This window comes from Zonotrichia leucophrys, chromosome 5 (assembly GCF_028769735.1).
Source record: "Zonotrichia leucophrys gambelii isolate GWCS_2022_RI chromosome 5, RI_Zleu_2.0, whole genome shotgun sequence".
NCBI classification, from domain to species: domain Eukaryota; kingdom Metazoa; phylum Chordata; class Aves; order Passeriformes; family Passerellidae; genus Zonotrichia; species Zonotrichia leucophrys.
In genome coordinates this window covers 38,151,717-38,171,206 of record NC_088175.1, presented here as the reverse complement: position 1 = coordinate 38,171,206, position 19,490 = coordinate 38,151,717, and the positions used below count along the sequence as shown (strand labels likewise).

The 19,490-nt window shown below is 39.7% G+C and overlaps 1 protein-coding gene across 6 annotated transcripts in view; it reads left to right on the top strand.

The window, feature by feature from the left end:
• Nucleotides 1-19,234, top strand: part of LDLRAD3 (low density lipoprotein receptor class A domain containing 3) — a 106,486-nt gene extending 87,252 nt beyond the window's left edge. For 4 of the 6 annotated variants that reach the window (XM_064714809.1, XM_064714811.1, XM_064714807.1 and 1 more), the window contains exons 5-6: nt 12,517-12,862; nt 14,432-19,234. In XM_064714809.1, the coding sequence (XP_064570879.1) occupies nt 12,517-12,862; nt 14,432-14,663 (578 nt within the window). In that variant the 3' untranslated portion in view covers nt 14,664-19,234. The remainder of the gene's footprint in view (nt 1-12,516; nt 12,863-14,431) is intronic. The other 2 variants (XM_064714810.1, XM_064714808.1) reach the window with 1 other exon arrangement.
• Nucleotides 19,235-19,490: the final 256 nt, after the last annotated feature.

Below are 19,490 nucleotides of genomic sequence, written 5' to 3'. Positions count from 1 at the left end.
CTTTTAGCTGGCTTAGTTATGGAGACTGCTCTTTGTTTTAATCCCTTCAAAACTGCAGTGACACTCCCAAGGCAGGATAGTTACACCCCAGTGTGTGAAAATTGCATTTTAGGTTTTATTTTTCCTAGGTAGAGGTCTCGCAGGTCATCTGTCACTTTATGAATTACAGGTAACCACTATGTTCCAATTTTACAGCTCTTGAAACTTTTGTGAAAAGCCTGATGAAAGCAAATTGTGCAATTTGTTGTTTGTGTATTTAAAATACTCAAAATAAGGATGTAGAATTGCACAGGTGAGCATGATGCAGAGGAACCATCAAGCACAAGGTAAGATTGACTGCTAAATTGTTATGTTAGGATCAGTCAGGCCTTCAGCATCCAGAGGTCTTTGTTTATGGGGTGTTTATCTATAGCTACAAAATCTGCTGAAAAATTAACACTGTTTGTAAAGGGAGCAAGGAGTCATGCAGACCAGTGTGTGTCTGTGGTTTGTTATGCATTTTTATTCAGTATTTTTTAGATACCTGATTTGTTCCACTTAGACTAGAATCCAGTGTGATTTGGTCTTTTTTTTCTTTTAATTTTCTTTCCTAATTTGAGTTTAAACAAGTTTTTAAGCTGAGACATAGGCATATTAAATCAGCCTCCATCTTTAACGTGTGAACACTGTATATAGACAGCTTGTTAAAATACCACAGAGTGCTGGGGAGGACAGGACTGGGTTGCTCAAGGATAATTAAATGCACCTTAAGAGTAAAGCAATAAAGCTGCCTCCTCTTTGATAGTAAAGAAAAAGTAAATAATTCATTAAAGTCTTTGTGAGTGTGGAGAGCAGGGTATGGCTGATGGAAGCTGAGAATTCCCAGTTTCTGATCCTGGCTGACAATTTTTAGCTCTGCAACTTGAAGTGAATTGTTTTATTAATTTAAGTCTTGCTTTTTAGATATGGAATAGGTTTACCTATCTTGTTGGATTACTGTAACATTTATGTGATTTGTCTTTAAATACTTAAAGGAATAGTGCTAAAAAAATACTATAGTTGGCCATTTGTATCTGTACTATAAAGGAGTAGTAGTAAATGGTTTTGTTTCTTCCTCTTTCAAATTAGATAAACTCTCAACCTTTGTTAAGAGTGATTTTTAAAATTGCAGCAGATGCTTGTGTGTGTGTAAGTGGAAACATGTCTCAACTATTACAAATTATGTTCCCTAGAAGCTTTTACCCAGCCCACACAGTCCCCCAGCTTTTGTTTAAATTTAGTCATGAAGCATCATTTTACCTATTTTCTCTTCTTCCTGAGAAGTGTTTCATTAAATTTGTCTTGCATCTTTTCCCTTTTACCCTCATTCACCTTTAATTTTGATCTGTCCAATAATCTAAGAATTAGTCACTGAGCTTATTTTTTATAACCAGAGGCTATTATAAATACCTCAGTCATATCTCCTTTTAGTAATATTTTCTCAATACTAAATAAAGCATGCTTTTTTGTCTCTTGATATTTAAGCCCTGTTTCCCCCATTCATCATCTTTGTTTCTCAAGCTCCACTCTCCATCAACCTAATTCTGTCTTCAAGTAAGCTGGCCAAAATAGGCTGCCAGTGTTCAAACATGGTTTCATTGGGGTTTTGCAGAATCATGCCATAATGCAGTTAATATCCTTTCCTTGTGATAAGCCAGTTTTCTATTAACCTTCTTTACCACTGCTATGCATTAGCTGAAGTTTCTGTCAATAAAGGTTCGTTCTCGTGTGACACATTAGCTAATTCAGTGCCTTTTAAACTATGCTAAGCTGTACTAATCATTATTATTTGCCTCCAGTCTTTTCAGGCAGAACGAGAACTATAAGTATGCCACCAAAAATCTCTTCATTTGCCCTTGCATACAGTAATTATCTTGACATAGTGATTAATAATGATGATTCTTGCCTCTTAATACAAATTTTAAAATACATTTTTCTTTCTTGCATTGTACACATGCTTTTCATATCAAGAATTGCACAATTCAGTATGACTAGTTTAGTCAGTCAGCCAGGGTCAAAGGGAAAATAAATGTTTCCACAATCTCTCTGGAAACAAAAAGCAAGACTACATCTTCAGCAAGAATAAGATCTGGCACTCTCACATTCATTAGGCTGCATTTGTCAGTGCTGAATAAACAGCCTTTCATCAAGTGCAGCAATTTTCTCCGTTCTCTAATTAAAGATATTTTTTTTGCTAAATTTATTTATATGAAAACTTGCTGAAGTGAGACCAAAATTTTTATAATGCATATTTCAAAAAAAAGGTTCTGGATCAAATCCCAGGTACTATAATATCTTGATTTACTGTCTGAAATGTTACACTAAGTCCATTCACAGGGTAAAGGTGTCCAAATGTCCTCTGTACTCTAAAGGAGGGGCTGAGCTCCTCCTTCCATTCCGAATGCATGGCTGGCTTCTAAGGCTTACAGAATTTATTGATTTGTCAATGAAGTATGAACTCCTACTGAACTTGGGAGAATAATGGGATCATGTAACAAATGATATAAAAGCTCTTTACAAGAGGGCCTCCATCCTCATTGTTAGAAGGTGTTTTTCGTATTTTTTCTGTGCATCTGAAGACAGGTTTGGTGAAACAAACACAGGTGTGTCAGCTCACCAGGAGAAATAACCCAAATTTAGGTTCTGTGAGGTATTTTGGGTTATTTGATTGGCAGGGTGAAAGTGTTGTTACTTCTGACTGCAGGCCAGTGTATGCATTCAGGACTGTCAGAGGTCTCAGGTTATTTCCAAAGCACAGCTAGACCATTGCTAGCTCAAGGGGATCTGTTCCAGTGCTGCATTCTCCTTGCCATTTTCCAAGTTGCACCTCACACCAGAGCTACCCATGTAGGTAGTAAGTTACTGTAGTGCCTTCCCTTTGGAGGTCAGTGGTTCAAATTCAGCCTGGATTGTACATACTTTAAATTTATCGGAATTTTTTTTATATTCATCTGAAAAACTGAGAAACTCTCCTGAGGACTTACAGGAATGATAGTCCCTATGGAAAAACCATCAGAGTGATCAGTGTAACTGGAATTCTAGGCATGGAGGCACGTGGTGCTACTAGTGTTTATTCACTGACAGAGGTGACAGCTCTAATCAATTAGATGTGTGAAATAAAGCTGTGATTTCTCACATTAGTAATTTGGGACACTTCAGTGTTTGTTCAAACACTGCAGTGTTTGAAAGCCCTGTGCTTACATTGTTAGAGCAGGCATGGTTTTGATTCTCATTAATTTCAAACTTCTGTATTTTAACATATTATAGGCTTCCCTGCGATGTTTTCTTCAGCCTAAACAATCCCTTCTTGGTAGTTAGTGTCTATGTGGGCATCTTCATGTTGTTCTCCATCAAGCTATGATTCACCTTTGCTCTTTTTTTAAAGTGTGATGTCCTGAGCTGGATATATGCTTGAGCACACACCTTGCTAGAGCTAGATTCTGTTGGGTTTGTATTTTTCACTGCCAGTGAACATACTGTTCCCTGCTGACACCTGACTGCATGCGATCCTGACTATTTCTGCTATTTTAAAATAAGTTTTAATTTTGATCTCATCTAGCTGGGTTGATGTGCCTAACAGCAAGCTGAATAATCATTCTCTGTCATTCAGGTAATTACTGAATAGTTTCAGGTTCAGAGCAGAGCCTTTTGGACCCCCCTGAAAAGCTTTCAGTTTTCTAATGAGCCACAGCAGCCACAGTCTTTGAATGTTTCCCTCCCACTCCCTATTTTCAGTGTCATCTCTTCTGTCAAGTGAGATTTTTATCAGAGGGTGAAAAGCACATGTTTATCTTCTTCCTGGTGTTAATGCCTTCCAGATGCTTGTTAGTGTCCCATTTGTGTACACTAGCTTTCAAATGCAGCTTTTTTCTTTTTATTCTCTTTGCCTCATTTGCTTCTCTGTTCTTTCTTCCTCCCTCTCTCTTTCTCTGGCATTTGACAGTCAGGGTCTTGTGATCAGGAAGGCCAAAAAGGGCGGTGCAAGAGCTGCTTTCACAGCCAGTTGCTGTCTTCTCTGCTGTTGTGTTTTGCTCTTTTTTTTTCCCTGTTGTATGTACATGCATATCATATGTAAGGAAATATTTAGAATTTGGTTTGTATCCAGGTGCAATGTTTCTTAAGACCTTCCTGGAGGTGGAACCTGAACAGTGAAGCTACTCAGGCTGCTGTTTGGCAGGAGTTTCTTGAGTTTACAAAGCTTGTGCCTAAGGGAAACGTTAGTTTGTGTGTCAAACAAATGTAATGCAAAGTCAAGATAATTTTAAGAGGGAAAGCATCTCAGAATGTAAATTCACACAGGTGCACTGTCTGTTGGAGCCAAGCACTGAGCTAATCTTGCTTTGGACTCAGTGTCTGCCCACATTGCTCAGTTGTTGTAGTCTTTCCTTTCCTCTCCAGTCTCCTTTTGATTCCTAGAGCCAGAGGGTGGCCTGCAGGCTCTTGCAGGAGTGGATTTGCTGCTGGTTCCTTCTGTGGCATCCTGGAGGCGGTCATTGAAGGGGCATTGAGTAGGTATGAATGAATGGCTGATGGAAAGGGAGTCGGTGACCTGGAAGGTATTCTCTGTCTCTGCAGATTTGTTTCTTTTTTTTATTTGGGATCACTACCTGCTCATGGTTTCTAGATTGTTAGTAGCTTCTTGAACAAGTGAAACTATGTGTTCTGTGCATCTGGCAACATCTCCTCTTCACAATTCTGGAAAATAAGTACGATTGACAATATTAATATGTAAAATAGGACATGGATGTTGTACTAATACTTTTTCAAAAATCAGAGCCATTAAAATACAGTTCTTGAAAGATTAGACTAAATTTATAAACTGATTATAAACTTACTCTAAAATAGATTTAAATCACATTTAAGCAGTATTTCTTGTCATGTATACCTGACTGCAGGCTCCATAAGTCCTGCACTGTATTTCTTCAAGCCTTATTATCCTCCTTATGCTCCAGCTGTTCATGGCACTAATCAGCACCCAGGAAAAAGTCAATGTGCACATTCTAGCTGAGCACTGTGTGTCTCTTCTTGCCAGCCTCCAGAATAAACACTTTAAAAATGCAATTCAGCTGTCCTGCACAGCATCCCACATTCAGCTTTTCCCAGACATTCTGCTGAAATAACATGCATTTTTCAGGCATATAGATCACTCAAGATAAATTGGTAACAGTTTTGCAATGGGTGTAATTTCTTTTCACAGTTGATAGATGATAAAAACACAAGCATTTCATCCACAAATTTTCATTTTAATTAGTTTAATTTCTGTTTTTATTTGTTGGGTTTTTCTGCCTCCTAGATATTCACATGATTCCAAGGAATGCTAGTGGATTATGTCATGGAAACTTGGATTCTAAACACTTAGAGAATAGGAAAGGCAGAGCTGCCCACGGCCTTTGCCAAACCTGTTTTCCATCGTACTTTTGGCTTAGAATTGTACTGATGACCTTTCAAAATTAATCAAGGTAGGGCATGCCTTTGCACTGGCAGGGAGCTGATACAATGTCCAGGCTCTGAGCTCCAATTAACTTTTGCAGAAGACAGCACAGTGCACTTGCACATATATTTGCCTGTGATGCCAAGGGTTTTTGGTAGAAAATAGTATGCTTTAGTTAAAGTGAAGATGAAGCTGATGTTGCAGAATCAAAGAATCACTAGGGTTGGAAGCGACCTCTTGAATGTCTCCAGAGAGAGATAACATCATTTCCTTGGACAAACCTGTTCCAGTGTTCTGCCACCCTCAATGTAAAGGAATTCTTTTTCATGATGAGGTGGAACTTGTATTCTAGTGTATGTCCATTACTCCTTAAGTATTGGAGACTGAGTGTGCTTGGGTCTTGCTGGTTGGGTTTTATAGTTCTGTTAACATCCCCATTAAAATATTATATTATTTTAACTTTCAAGACTGTCCTATACTACTCACTAATGGTACACAAGAGATTACACAGCAGCCAAAGACCCCAAACCTGGACTTTTTATGCACTTGGAGAATACTGTGTGAGACTGGAATATCTCTTGGGAGATTGGAGGAAGGAGCAGGCTATGCTTTAGGATCAGTGGCTGTTATCTTCAGCTTAGGCACCTTGTTTGAAATGGCAGTAGAGCCTGGGAGGTGTGTAGTTGTAATGTCATGCTCAGCAAGAGCACCAGAGCATGTTTATGCTATGAAGATAATACTGTTTTTCTTTCTTTGAAGCAGATTCTTGATTTATTTTATAACTTGGTCTACTAAAGAGCCTTCTGGTGGGTGCAGTTAGAGATTTTCTTTCTGCAGAGCAGGTTTGATTTAGTGCTTGGAGGGGCCAAAGTAGCCCTTAAAGCTTTCAGTGCCCCATACTCTTCCTGAGTGGCATCTTCCTGTCCTAAAATGTTACCTGAACTCTATAGTAACTAATTTCATGGTAGCCTTGTTAATGGTGACCCTACATTTACAAACCAGAAAGCGGAGACTTACAGGACAAAGTTCTTCCTTTTTATGTTTTACCCCTCTTTTGGGCTGGGTTTTTTTAGTGGCTGTGATTTAATCAAAGTACACCACTATCCTATCATGTGTCCAGGAACTGCTGCATAGATCAGTGCTGGAGTAATTCTAAATTACTTCTGAGTAACACTTTAATTTCCTCCTTGGGCTCCCTCCAGCTGCCAAGCCTGGACCTTTTGTTTCTGCGCTTTATGGCAGGTTTTGGCTTTGCAGGTTTTTACATTGCTGCCAAGTTAATTTTAGAACTTTGGTTGCTATGACTACTGCTAAGTATTTCTTAGTTCTCTACTTATTTGCTCAGTTTTTTGCTTTTCTTTGTGTGTGTGTGTGAAGTGCATGGAGTAATTATCCTGCCCTGCAGAAGATAAAAAAGGATGGCATGTGAGAGGTGAGGCTCTTGATCTTCAGGCTGACTCAGCTGCTCATTTAGAGCAGCTGCAAAGACTTGAAAGCACAGCTCTTGCAGCGTGTGGTCAGGATGAGGATTTAAGTCTGGGGAGGAAGGCACTGGTAATGCACCCATTCTGGTGCACTGAATGAGACATGCTGGCACTGCTTCTAATTCTGCTGACTGCTACTATCCTTAGGTTTATCTGTGTCTTGCTAGCTACTTTTATAATTATATATAGTTCCAAGTCTTACACTTAGCTTTGCATTCTTGGGAGCAGTAACCATTATTTTGCTCAGAGCCTCTAAAGTGCATTATGCAGAGAAATTCTGTTTCATTGCTCTGAGCTGAAATTGCTGTACTAGTATCAATAGGGATGTAAATATATAAATATATATGTACAGCTAACTAGTTCTTCATATCAAGAGGTCCTGCTGTGTTTGTGCAGGCAAGGTCATGACTTTCTTTCCAGTCATCTGAAAGAATAGGTAAAGACAGAGCATCCAGTGGTATTTAAGACTTTTGACTGATATTTGAAACACTTTTCAGGAAAATGTAGTTCTTGTCAGTATGAAACACCTTTGGAGAATGTCCTGGGAACGTCACTATCTAGTTTTCAGGTGGGGCTAGCCAGGCAGAGGTGGAGAAAATTACCTGATGGGCAACTTCAAGATCTGTGAATAGATCCACCCTTTGCTCCAACTTCTTGGATGAAGGGCTGTTCTGTTTGCTGTGATTCTGGGCTGTGGGCATTTGGGACCCCTGTGATTAGCAGGGAGTTAAACACAGGATAACCTTGGTGCCATTTGAAGCCATGACATCTGTGCAGGTGCCTGTTGTCTGTCTGTACAGCCGTAACTTACAGACATACCTGGAAGGAGCCTCATCCTGGTGCCTTCCCAGAAATCTTACCCATTTACCTGTTAAGCAAAAATGTAATCATATTGTATTCCTTTGGCCAATTCCCATAGATAAGACCTGTTTAGTATGTGTAGCACTTCCATTAGTGAATCTCTATTCTGTGCCTGAAACAGAGAAAGCCATAGCAGGGCAAAAACACGCTTTGAATGCAGTTGAAAACAAACCCTTGTCTCTGGTGTCCATGAGAACTGTGAAGCTGTTCAGGAGGGGAACAGTGGTAACCTAGCAGGAGGCTTCATGAGGTCAAGGTGCTGTGTTGCCGGAGAGAAATCTTGTTTGTAACACTGAGAAGGGCAATAGGGAAAAAGATAAGTCAGTTAGAAAAACATCATTAGAATAAAGAACATTCTGAGAGTTCAGTGCACAAAAATCTATGAGAGGCTTCTTTAATGGTACATAAAATCATCAAGGATGAAAAATTTAATAAGAGTTTTGAGAGACTTAGCTGGATGCCCTAAGAGCTCCAAACACAAAAAGTAAATAATGTGCAGAGGCTCTGCCTGTCTGCATTTGATTTTTGTTCTTTAACCTTCCAAGCTGCAGCTCTGCACTTTAACCAGTTGGAATTTAAATGTGTTGTTACAGTAGCATCTTTGTTGGAGATGGACCGTGACTCGTGCTCATTAAGGCTACAGATGTCTGCTCAGATTATGTATTTCAAAAGCTTTTTCTCCAATGAACTGTGAAAAGCCAGACTTGAGCAGAGGATTGTGAAAGATAAAATAATAGCCTCTCATCCCTGTGTCTGGCAGACTTAATGCAGTTACTCTCAGATCTTTTTTAAACTTTGAGACAGCAAATTTGTTCACAGTCAATAAAATAGACTTTTAAGCACAACCTGCTATGTTTCCTTTATCAGTGTTTTCCTAAATTGTTCACAAGGCTTTTTACACTCCAAAAATCTCTAATCTGTGAATTTGGCATTTCCCAGATACTGGGGTTTAATAGGCATAAGTGGCATTGATAAACTGTTTATATGTGGCATGATAGAAAATGAATCTTCTTAAGGGGAAAAAAAAAAGGCACAAAATAGTAAATACTCCATGAATTTAAATGAAATTTGTTTCCCTACTCACTGTTTTTCATACATTTGTGGTTAGTAGCAGAACAGACAGAGCTTTTTAAACCTACCTGGATAATGCCTGCTTCTCCTGGGAGATGATAACTGAATTACCAAGAAATTCAGTTAAATGACTTCTGTGATGTGTAAACATTTGCTGGAAGTTATTAGAGCAGAGCTAAAGAGTCATGGATTTTGTTTCTTTAAGTAGTCGTGCATGTCCTACAGACAGTTTTCAGGTGCTCTCTTTATCTCACCTTCTCCCTTTTACATCGAGTGCCAGATAGATAGAGGTTCATCAGGCAGTCTCAGCTCAGTACCCCTGATTCCCTTCCAAACCTCTGAATATTCACCAGGCTCTACAAAAAAAACAGAATGTTATCAAGGAATTCTAAAAAGTTACTTATTTTAACATGATCAGGTACATAGGAAGACAAAGCAAAAACTTGATGCAAAAGTCTCCTGTATGCAAAACTGTCTCCTAGTTCTTTACTATGTTTTGTTTTAGCTATGCCATAGAGCAATTTTCTTGTCAAATGTTACTTTGGAAGACCATTAAGGGCAGTTCACCCCTCTAGGACTGCAAGCCAAGCAGTGCTGATAGGCTCAGGTAATGTTACTTTCATCTTTTGCAGGCTTGGATTTACTGGCCTTGCTAGAAAAGAGAGATTAGGTACAGGTTGGTCTTTGTGGAATAAATCATATCACAGCAAAAGTGAAGTGCCCCTGGACTTCACTTGTGAGTGTGGATTGCTAAGGGACCTTAAGGTTATGTCTTCCTGGCCCAGAAAATCCACCAATAAAGTAAGAGTAATATTGTTTTTGTGGTGAAAAAATATTTAGTTTCAGTGGTAGCTGAAGCTTCCTGATTAGAACTCCATCTCAGGTACAGTGTGTTCCGGGACAGGTATAAAGGCTATGCATGTCTAGGGAGCTGGATCCTTTGTGTGGGGAGGGTGTCTCTGCAAATCCTCAGCCCTGCCTGGGGTGCAAGAAAGAGCACTCGACAAACGAACCAGATTCTTTCCTCTTCACAGGATATATCTGTACTCCCCTGTGCTGCTTCATGTTGGACACACATGGGCTAGAATTAGCTGAACTGATGGAGATGCTAATTCCAGTCCCAAATGCAATATTGCTGCTTTGGCTGCTTCAAAGGTTGCACCAGACAGCACTTTCAAAACAGCACCCTAATAGCTCTTCTGGTTCAGAGACCTCTACAAAGATCTGTAGGCATACCCTTAGATTGCTCTTGGTTTCAGAAAGACAATTAATTAAATGGGAGTACGAGAAACAGATCTGAACTTCCAAAAAGGAATAGAGTTACTGGTAAATAAATGTTTCATTAGCCACAGTAATCCCAAATCTCCAAAACAGCGTGTTCGTTGCAAAGTTATCCCAAATCTCTGCAAAATGTCTATGGTTGTTGTATGAAAAGGACTGTAAAATCAGATAAGAGATGTTTTGTTTCACACTGTTGTGAAGCTGGTCATCAGATCCCATCTGACTTTTGACAAAGCAGTTTTTTCTTCAGCAGTCTAGTTAACTTGTTTGGATTTATAGAACTGGTTCTTGTAGGACCTAGAAGATGTTATCCTAAACAGGTGGATAACTTTAAAAGTTTGGGAAAAAAAGTTGATGGATAATTCACTTCTCATTTTTCTCCCCTTTTTAGTAAGATGGAGATTATACAGAGAATAATTCTACAGCTGCTGCAGAATGACCCCATGGTAACTAATTAGGTCTCATCAGGTCTGCAAAGGGATCCTGTTTTCAGTCTTATGCCAATGTACTGAGTGTCCAATGTATTTTACTGGGATGTCATAATAGATTTACCTTCCTTGCACTTGCTGCACGTAGTAGTATTCATCCATGGGTCAGTCCTTGCAAGTAAACTTCTTGATGCTTGCATAAAAATGATCTGTACTGCCCTTGTCTGCAATGCGAGACATGAATTCATTTCTCAGCTGTTGAATTTAGTGAGTGTATTAAAGGAGCCAGAGTAATATGTGATGAGCTGTAATTAAAATTACTAATGCATGTCAATTCCTTTCCTTCCTTCTGTTCTCATTTACATTCCTCGTGCAGACTTGGTTCACTTTGCCGAGTGAGCCAGAGACCAACTGTTGACTGGAAACAGTAATTTCTGCTTTCTCTAGTACGGTTGCACAGGGAAATAAAGTTAGCAAAGATCTTCCCTGAGGTGTTACACTAAGTATCAGGAAAAGTCTGGCTTGCATCTGTCCTGCATAGCTTTGGTCTGTGGTTGCAGTGGCATCGTCAGTGGAACAGCTCTATCTGAGTGGTAGTTTTCGTAGTTGGTATCAGGATCAGTAATCACAGAATGGCTTGGGTTGGAATGAACCATAAAGACCTTCTCATTCCAGCCCCCCTGCTGGGAGCAGGGAAGCCTTTCACTAGACCTGGTTGCTCAGAGCCCCATCCAGCCTGGCCTTGAGCAGTTCTTGGCATGGGGCATCCACAGCTTCTCTGAGCAACCTGTTCCAGAGCCTCACTACTCTCATAATGAAGAAATCACATTTTCTTTGTTGTGTTATAGTCTTTTTTTCCCATCTCATCTCTTCTTATGAAAGTATGCTTTAAAATGGAGATGTTTAAAGGATTAGCCCTTTTATGTTGTATTGTTTTACTGACAAATGCAGGACCTGTTTTTACTGATGCTGGAAATTGTGGTTTGGTGTTTAACCATGGAAGTGAACTACCAAAATGAAATATTGAGAGAGATACCTAAAGCATCTTGGATGAAAACGCTGGGCGCTTGAGTAAATATCTTCCATTATGCTGGACACAGTGTATATTTCATTATCTGTTGTTAGAGAAATATGTTAGTGGTTCTGTTGCAATTCTGAATGACTGAAAAGCAGTTTTGCTTGATAAGGAAAAGAGAGGAAAATCACGTGCCAAGACTTAACTGTGCCAGCCTTCTGCAGGAGGAAATTAAGAATTTGGATGGATCATCCACAATTGTGTGGATTTTGAGGTTCTGTTTGTTTAGTTTGGTTTGGTTTTTACTCAGCCTCATATTTTTCTTGAGGTAGATGAATGTCAGAATAGCCTGTTTGAGGCCATAAGGAATTACAGGCTGCACAGTAAAGAAAGAGAAATTCCTGCCCAAAAATATATTGCTCAATGGCTGCATGACTTTGTGGATGTGGGGCTTAAATGGTGTCAGGGGAATGTAAAGTAAAAAAAAAGGACAGCCAAAATATGTTGCACCTTCTGTAAGTCTGATTCTAGTGAGCATTGCCAGGTGCAGCTGAAGTATTGTGCTTATGGCTTGGAACTGGGTATCTCACCTCTGGAAACCAAAGCTGTGACTGTTAGGTATGGGTGAGGGAGATACTCCCATGATAATGCTCATGCTTCCTACTACAATGTGTATTTTCCTCTTTCTCAGCTTCTCTCTCCCTAGTAAGTTACATGCTGGCACTACTATGGATGAGGATGGACTGAGGGATACTTTACCATCTCCAATTTGCATGCACGTGCTTTTAATGAGCTCATTTTCACAATCTGAAGGAAAAAGGAAAAACTTTCTTTGCCACGCAGCGTGTTAGCAGAAAACACAGCGTAGGACAAAATCAATTTTATATTGAAACCAATCTCAGGCTTCCTTTTCCTTTTGTCTTGCAGAGGGAGGGAGCGGCCAGGATTACGTGACCTCTGAAAATCAGCTGCTTTACTACCCGAGCATTACCTATGCCATCATTGGCAGCTCTGTCATTTTCGTGCTCGTGGTGGCCTTCCTGGCCTTGGTGCTGCACCACCAGCGCAAGCGCAACAATCTGATGACACTGCCAGTGCATCGCCTGCAGCACCCGGTGCTGCTGTCCCGCCTGGTGGTCCTCGACCACCCGCACCACTGCAGCGTCACCTACAACGTCAACAACGGCATCCAGTACGTGGCCAGCCAGCCCTACCCCAGGCCAGTGGAGCTGGACTCCCCACCGTCCTATTCAGAGGCCGTGCTCGACCAAAGGTATGTACAGGAGCTGAGTGTGACCTCCCCAAAGCATCCCTCTGCTGGTGGTAACCTGTGCTGCTGGTCCCCACTTACTGCTGCTGTTGACAGAAGTCCAGTGCTGTGCTTCTCTCACTTGCACAGAGTCAAGTTTCAGTAAATCTGAGCTCATTCATGGTCCTCAGGTCTGTTTACTGTTACTGGTATTAAAAGGGGTTTGAGGCAAACTCAGGTCTCTTAGCACATATTGGTAGTAAGAATTTAAGAATGGCGGGATAATGTATCGCTTGTCTAGTAGTGATAACCTGTGCCAGTCTGAAATCAAAATGTGAAAACTGCATTTGGAGTTTCACCAAAAAAACCCCAGGTAAGTTGTAGGTCATAGCACTGAAAAAATACAGCCCCGTTCATTTATGATAACGATATAAAGGTGAGATTGTTCTTCAGTTCTTTTATAAAGAACTGTATAATTCTTCTGGTTTGCACTGTTTTACCTTTTACCAAGAGAAGAAAAGAACAGAACTCTGGAAAGGCCTCTTCCTAATTTAAATAGCAGAAAATGCTTTGAAGTTTGGTGTGGGTGTGGCTTGTATGTGATGCTTTTGGAGTTATGTAGTTGTGGCACTGGTTTTATTTGTAGATAATTAACCTTCATTTTAACCTCTGTCTGTAAAGTCTTTCCAAACAAAACTTGTAAGCAGACATCCCTGTACCTAAAAAGGATATGGTACAAACTTTAACAATTCAGATTGTTCACTATCACCCTGTTGGTATTTACAGTACAAACTGTGGGATTTAAGAATAATTGTAAATTCCTGTTCGCTGCAGGTCCCTTGTCTTAATGTTGACTTTCATAATTATGATATATTTGCATTATTAAGGACAACTAAATGAGCAGGTGTCCAGATTGTAATCACTTTTCACCTGCGCTGATAAAACCATCAGCAGTTTTGGAGCTAATTGCTCCCAGTGCCTATTACCAATCTGCTCAACCCTTACTTGCTTGCTATCAGAACAATGCAGTGCTGAATGCAGTGCTCATCTTGCCTGTGCCTGCTTAACAGTTGTTCTGCGTGTGATCTCATGACAGCCAAAGTAATTTGTCAGTGTGGAGAATTCAGTTTGTTATTTATTTGTAGACTGTAAGCCATTAATCTCTGTCACTTAGTGGAAGTTTCCTTGGAGCTTTCTTCTGCTGGCATCATCATCTACAGGTGTAAATTCACCACTTAATGTGACTTCTTTTAGTGTTTTCTCTGAGTAAATGTTAAACAGAAAAGTTTTTTGCCTCTTGCACAGCTGTCTTTGAGCCAGCTTTGTTGGAAGTTCACAGCCATCTAACTCAGCATGTGGATTGTTAAATTGGTTTGCTGTAATTACTATATTGCACCTTGGCCACAAACCTTGCTTCCTAGTGGTGGTGTGGATATTTTGAAATTACCTGAATAATGTGAGCAGGTCTGAGATCTCTTGATCTGTGTCATAATTGAAAAGTTAAGAAATACTGTTTGGTTTTTTTCATCATTGGAGTACAATCTTCTGTCTCACTGTTTTCAGTAACTTCTTACTCTGTTGTGTGTCTTACAGCAGACCACCTTGGTTTGACCTTCCTCCACCACCTTACTGTTGTGAATCTGAACCCCCTAATCAGGCAGACCTTCCTCCTTACCGCTCTCGGTCGGGGAGCTTGGCCAGCACAGACAGCCCCGTGGCAGAAAGCCCTGTGGGCACATCCGACAGCTGGACGAGAGACGTCCATGGCAGCATGGATGGGCACAGAACTCTGCTGGAGAGGACAGTAGATCAGCCACACTGCTGAAAGAGAAGTGTAACTGCTCCAGTAGTTGGGATGGCCAGAAGGCATTTACTGTCTGGGTTAATCTGCTGTGGCTAATGGGTTTCAGGGGGATGTGTGCCTGAATGATGACTTGTTTTGAGTTCACACTGAGTTAATATTTGAATTCAGCATTTTGGGCTCATCAAAGGCAGAGCAAGGAGAGCTAAATGTAGAGTCGCATCATCTCTCCAGAGTATTTCTGTGAGCAAGTTCTGGTTCAGAAAACTAAGAGAAACATCAGTGCTTTGTCAAAAGAACTGATGTGGTGTATTTATTGGACTGCTTACTGTATATGAATGTATATATGTGTGTGTATAATATTTACAGAAGTTGCACAGGAGAACTGTGCCCGAAGGACTCGTTTTCAGACCGCCTTCCATCCTCTCAATGTGGGAGCTGTTTCTTGTTACTGTCTGGTGCCAACTGGTGGTGACTGAAGCACATGAGAGGCACTCATGCTGCTTGGAGATCTGAAGCCCAATGCCAGTCTCCTGGCAGTGCCCAAACTGCAGAAAATCTCCTATTGACCTATCTCTGCGTGGCCTGGAACGTTCTCACTGTGAAGGAGGTTTAAGCTTGTGAGGATGCAGCAACTCTAAGTCAGGTTTTTTTTCCTTCAGTTGCCAGTATCTAGGCCAAATTTGCATGGATTGTCTCAGCAACACCACAAAGGTTGGCTTACCTGTCAAATGTCAAGGCTGAGTACAGAGGCACTGAAGCTTCTCAAAACAACAGGGCAGGGCTTCTTTTCCTGTGTGGCATAACATTACTCCATGTATTCCCTTTTAAAAAAAATCACAACTGAACAACAAAACAAGCCCCCAAATTGTTCCAGCAAAAGCTTCAACACCAAAACTGCTTTGAGGCAAACACCCAGCACAAAAAGCTTTAATGTAGCTTGCTACATTAGTCGTTTGCTATATTTGTAAAATACCTGAAAGCAGGTCATGCAGTGAAAGGTGTGGGCTTGGTATCCCATCTTCAGCATGTGTGTGAACAGAAATGGATATCTGCCTGTATGTAGGTATGTACAGAGTGTATCACTTGGGTTTAGTTCTGCTACACCACAAGAACTCTGATGTCAAAGTGTTGGTTTTGATAAGCTAATTGGTTTTCACAGGGTTTGCGTTATTCACGTTCATTTGGTTGAAATTTGGTTGAAATAAACAGTTCTGCAGCAGAACTGTTTATGTCTGTTCTGCCATAAGTCTTGTAATGGTCTCCTGTCAAAAGTGTTTCAGTGCACCTTGGTGAATCACCATGTGAAAGCACCTTTGAGGTTAAAGGTAATTAGAGAGGCAAGAGGGAAGAAGCTGTGAAATTAAATGCCACTGCAGTGCTGTACTTATGCTCAGTATACAGAACACAGTGCAGTGTCTTCCTCTTGTCTGGAGGAAAATTTGCCTTGAAAAGTTATTTGTGTTTGTTTATCCCACTTTTCCCACTCTTTCTATGTAAAAAAGAATAGTGTCATTAAACAGACTCTGCTTTTTAAAGGAAGTGAAGGAAGCTGACTGCCCACACCTTCTGCTTTCTTCCTCACCATCTTTGTAAGGTAGATTCTTTTGCCCAAAGGTTACATGCTCAGAACCCAAGAATTTGGAGTGTAGGTGAGGCAACAGCTCAAGTTCAGTCTCGGTTCTTACAAATACACCTGATTTTTCAGGGAGGGAGTTAGGGTGTTGTTTATTGGGTTGGTGTTTTTTGGGGTTTTTTTTTTCATTTCCAGCTTTCAAGACTGTTGCCACATATGCAAGAGGCAGGCACCCGATAGGTTTACAAGCACAGGTCATTCCAGGACTGAGGACATGGTGGGGAGTCCTGGAGAATTCTAATGCTGATGGGCTAGGCTGACTTTGGAAGCAGATTAAGGGCAGCATTCATTACAGGCTTAGGCAGCCTGTGGTGAAGTGCATTGGTGGAGATGCTCCTAGGTCCTTGCAAAGTAATGTATAAGAGTGGCTCAGATTTCATCCTTGCTGAGAACTCAAGCAATGTAATTATGCTGTCCTGCACAAAGCAGGATTTAGCTTTATTACTGACTGACCAAGGTCATAGGCAGGCTGTTGTCATTGCACAGAGCAGACAGCTATTCTTTATTTTACAGGTAGATCAGACTCAAGTATGTGAATGAGTTAATGGTACAGATGGGTGCAGGGATATCTCCTGTGATCACTGGACCCTGCTGTCCCTCTTGCCTTTCAATGAGGTTCTGCTTAGCCTCTGTAAGAGAGAGCTGTGTTATGCTGTATTAACCTTAATGGTTTTCTGTTATAGTTTTATAAACTTTATATTTGCCTTGAAAAGACACCATTGAAGAGTTTGCAGTAGTTTCATTGTAACTAGGTATCTTTTATATTTTAAAGTTGCCTAAACCTGTATTAGTGAAACTAAATCTTTGTGTTCACTACCCCTTAAACAAGCCTTCCACAAGGGATTGCATTTCACCATGTGTATTCTAAGACCCCAGAGGGTGTGCAGCCCAAATACTGTGTGCCTATGGCATTTGAAAAGTGTTGCCTCACATTGCTAAGAAGTAGGAAAAGAGTGAATATAGCCTGTTTCATCTGTCTTGTGTCAGTCACTGTCATATATGTACATATATATATATTAAAAAAAAAAAGATACTCTTTCAGGATGTATATATTCATGTAACTTTTGCATTAAGATAATCCATTTGGACTTTACCAAAAAAGAAGAAAAAATGTTCTTAATGGTGTGATGTTTTCCCTTCCAGCTAAGGGTGTATTTATCTTTGTATAGGAATTGTCTAGTTTTTGAGAACACAACTTAAAAGGAGATTGTGCCTTTCTGTTTGAATGTTGATTGGAAAAGCTGTTACCTGCATTTCTGGGTGTTATGTGTCATTGTGTAGAGATCCAGAAAGAGCAACAAGTCTTGTCTTCCTCTTCCTTGTTACTTGTGGGGACCGCTGAACTTTAAGGACTACAGCAATTCAGTGTTTTGTTCAAAAAAGGTGTGCTAAAACTTGGGCTGGCTCATCTTACTCCAGTTTTCAGGTTTGTAGAACAGGTTTGCTAGGCTGTTTTCTTTGAAATTGCTGAAATCACACAGAAATTGTTTATGATGTATCACTTCTAGTATGTTAATACAGCATTACGCTGCATTATTCAGTGGGATCTTTGGGAAGAGTGCTGATGAAATTAAATATTTCATTGAAAATCCCGCAGCTTGTAGGGCTGAAGTTAAATGTTCATCCAATACCATGTGGTAGGGGTTTTTTTTTGCTAGCAGATAAAACTGGAATTGATCATCCTGTTTGCAATTGTTCTTAACCTTTTAGTTTGATGTTAGTCATCCAAGAGCTTTCCTTTCCACTTAATATTTAAACAAATGGATGTTATTTCACAGACTTATCCATACAAAAGTAAATTTAATTAAAGTTCTCTTCAAGAGCCAAATTCTGTTTCCACATCTGTACTGAATGGTGACCACTGTATTGAGTAGTTCTCAGTGCAGCCATTAATATATTTGAACAAAAGAGTTTGAAGAAATGATTACTTGAAGTAAATAAAGGCATGTTGGAAAGGTCATTTAAATATAAACAAATAAATAAAATTCAGGAGCTTCAACTGTAACCTCTGCTGAAATCAGCATGCTGTGTATTTAAAATTAAGGCATTAGTGATTCTGCTTGATAGTAGTCTGAAGTTCCTTGTAAGGCAAATTGCCATTTACCTCTCTGGTATTGGAAATGGAAAACTGGCACTGATGCTTTTAAAAGAGAACCTGTGAATAATTTTCTTGGCTCTTGTCTGCAGTGACATATACAGAAACACTGACTGCATTGCAAGTTTTAAATAACTGCATTCCTTCTTCCTCTACTTTTAAGCCAAATCAGTTTTATTTACACCACTTCACTTTGATACAGCTAATAGGGCCCTTGTGATAGATTTAGAAACTGAGTGGAAGAAAGAGATGACTCTCACTTTAATTAATGCTGCAGCTTGTTAATCTTGTGCTCTTTCCTTTTAGACATTGTAGCAAAGACAAATGGTTTTAGTAGATAAGGAAAACTATTAACGATGAAAAGGATGGAGGGACACTGATTCTGATTTTTAATGAATCTTTAAAATTGTATAAATGAAGAAAAAATTGAATGCTGTGTTTCTTCATGTGGTGATCAAATTACAAGTACTGTTTTTAACTGTTGTTTATTGGAAGCTACTTTGCATATAATGCCTGGAAATAAAATTGTAAGACAAGGGCTTTTCTTGCAGTTCTTAGTAGATCTGCTGTATTTTTTTTATTAACACAAGGTTATATTACACCCATGGACTAAAATATGGACTGCAGGAAGAATTTCAATACTGTGCTGGATTTTGTCTGAATGTATCCCAGTACAGGACTGTGGCCTTCATTTGTCTTTTTTTTCTTTCTTTGAGGGGTTTTGTCAACTTGAAATGGAGACGTTACTTAAATGCTTTAAAAGAGGTTGAATGTCGAAAGCCAGCCTTGTCTTAAACTTTTGTAAACTGGAAATCTTCAAAAATGTATTCTGTATTCCTGAATAAAATTGATGTTTTAATACTGTTCACAAGTGGGCATGTCCCCTGTCTCATAACGTCTCAGTTGTTCTGGTTTTATAGTCTCCTGCATGAGGCTTCTTACAATTTCTTTTACATTCCATGTTAAGTTTTGTTAATTCTTTTTGGGTTTTAAATATATTTTTAAAATGAAGTTATATTGGAAATCACATTTACCTGTATGTATAAAAATCTACTGATCCATATTTATACAAATGAAAATTTCTTACTACTATAATTTCTCATTTTGCTATCAAAGACGA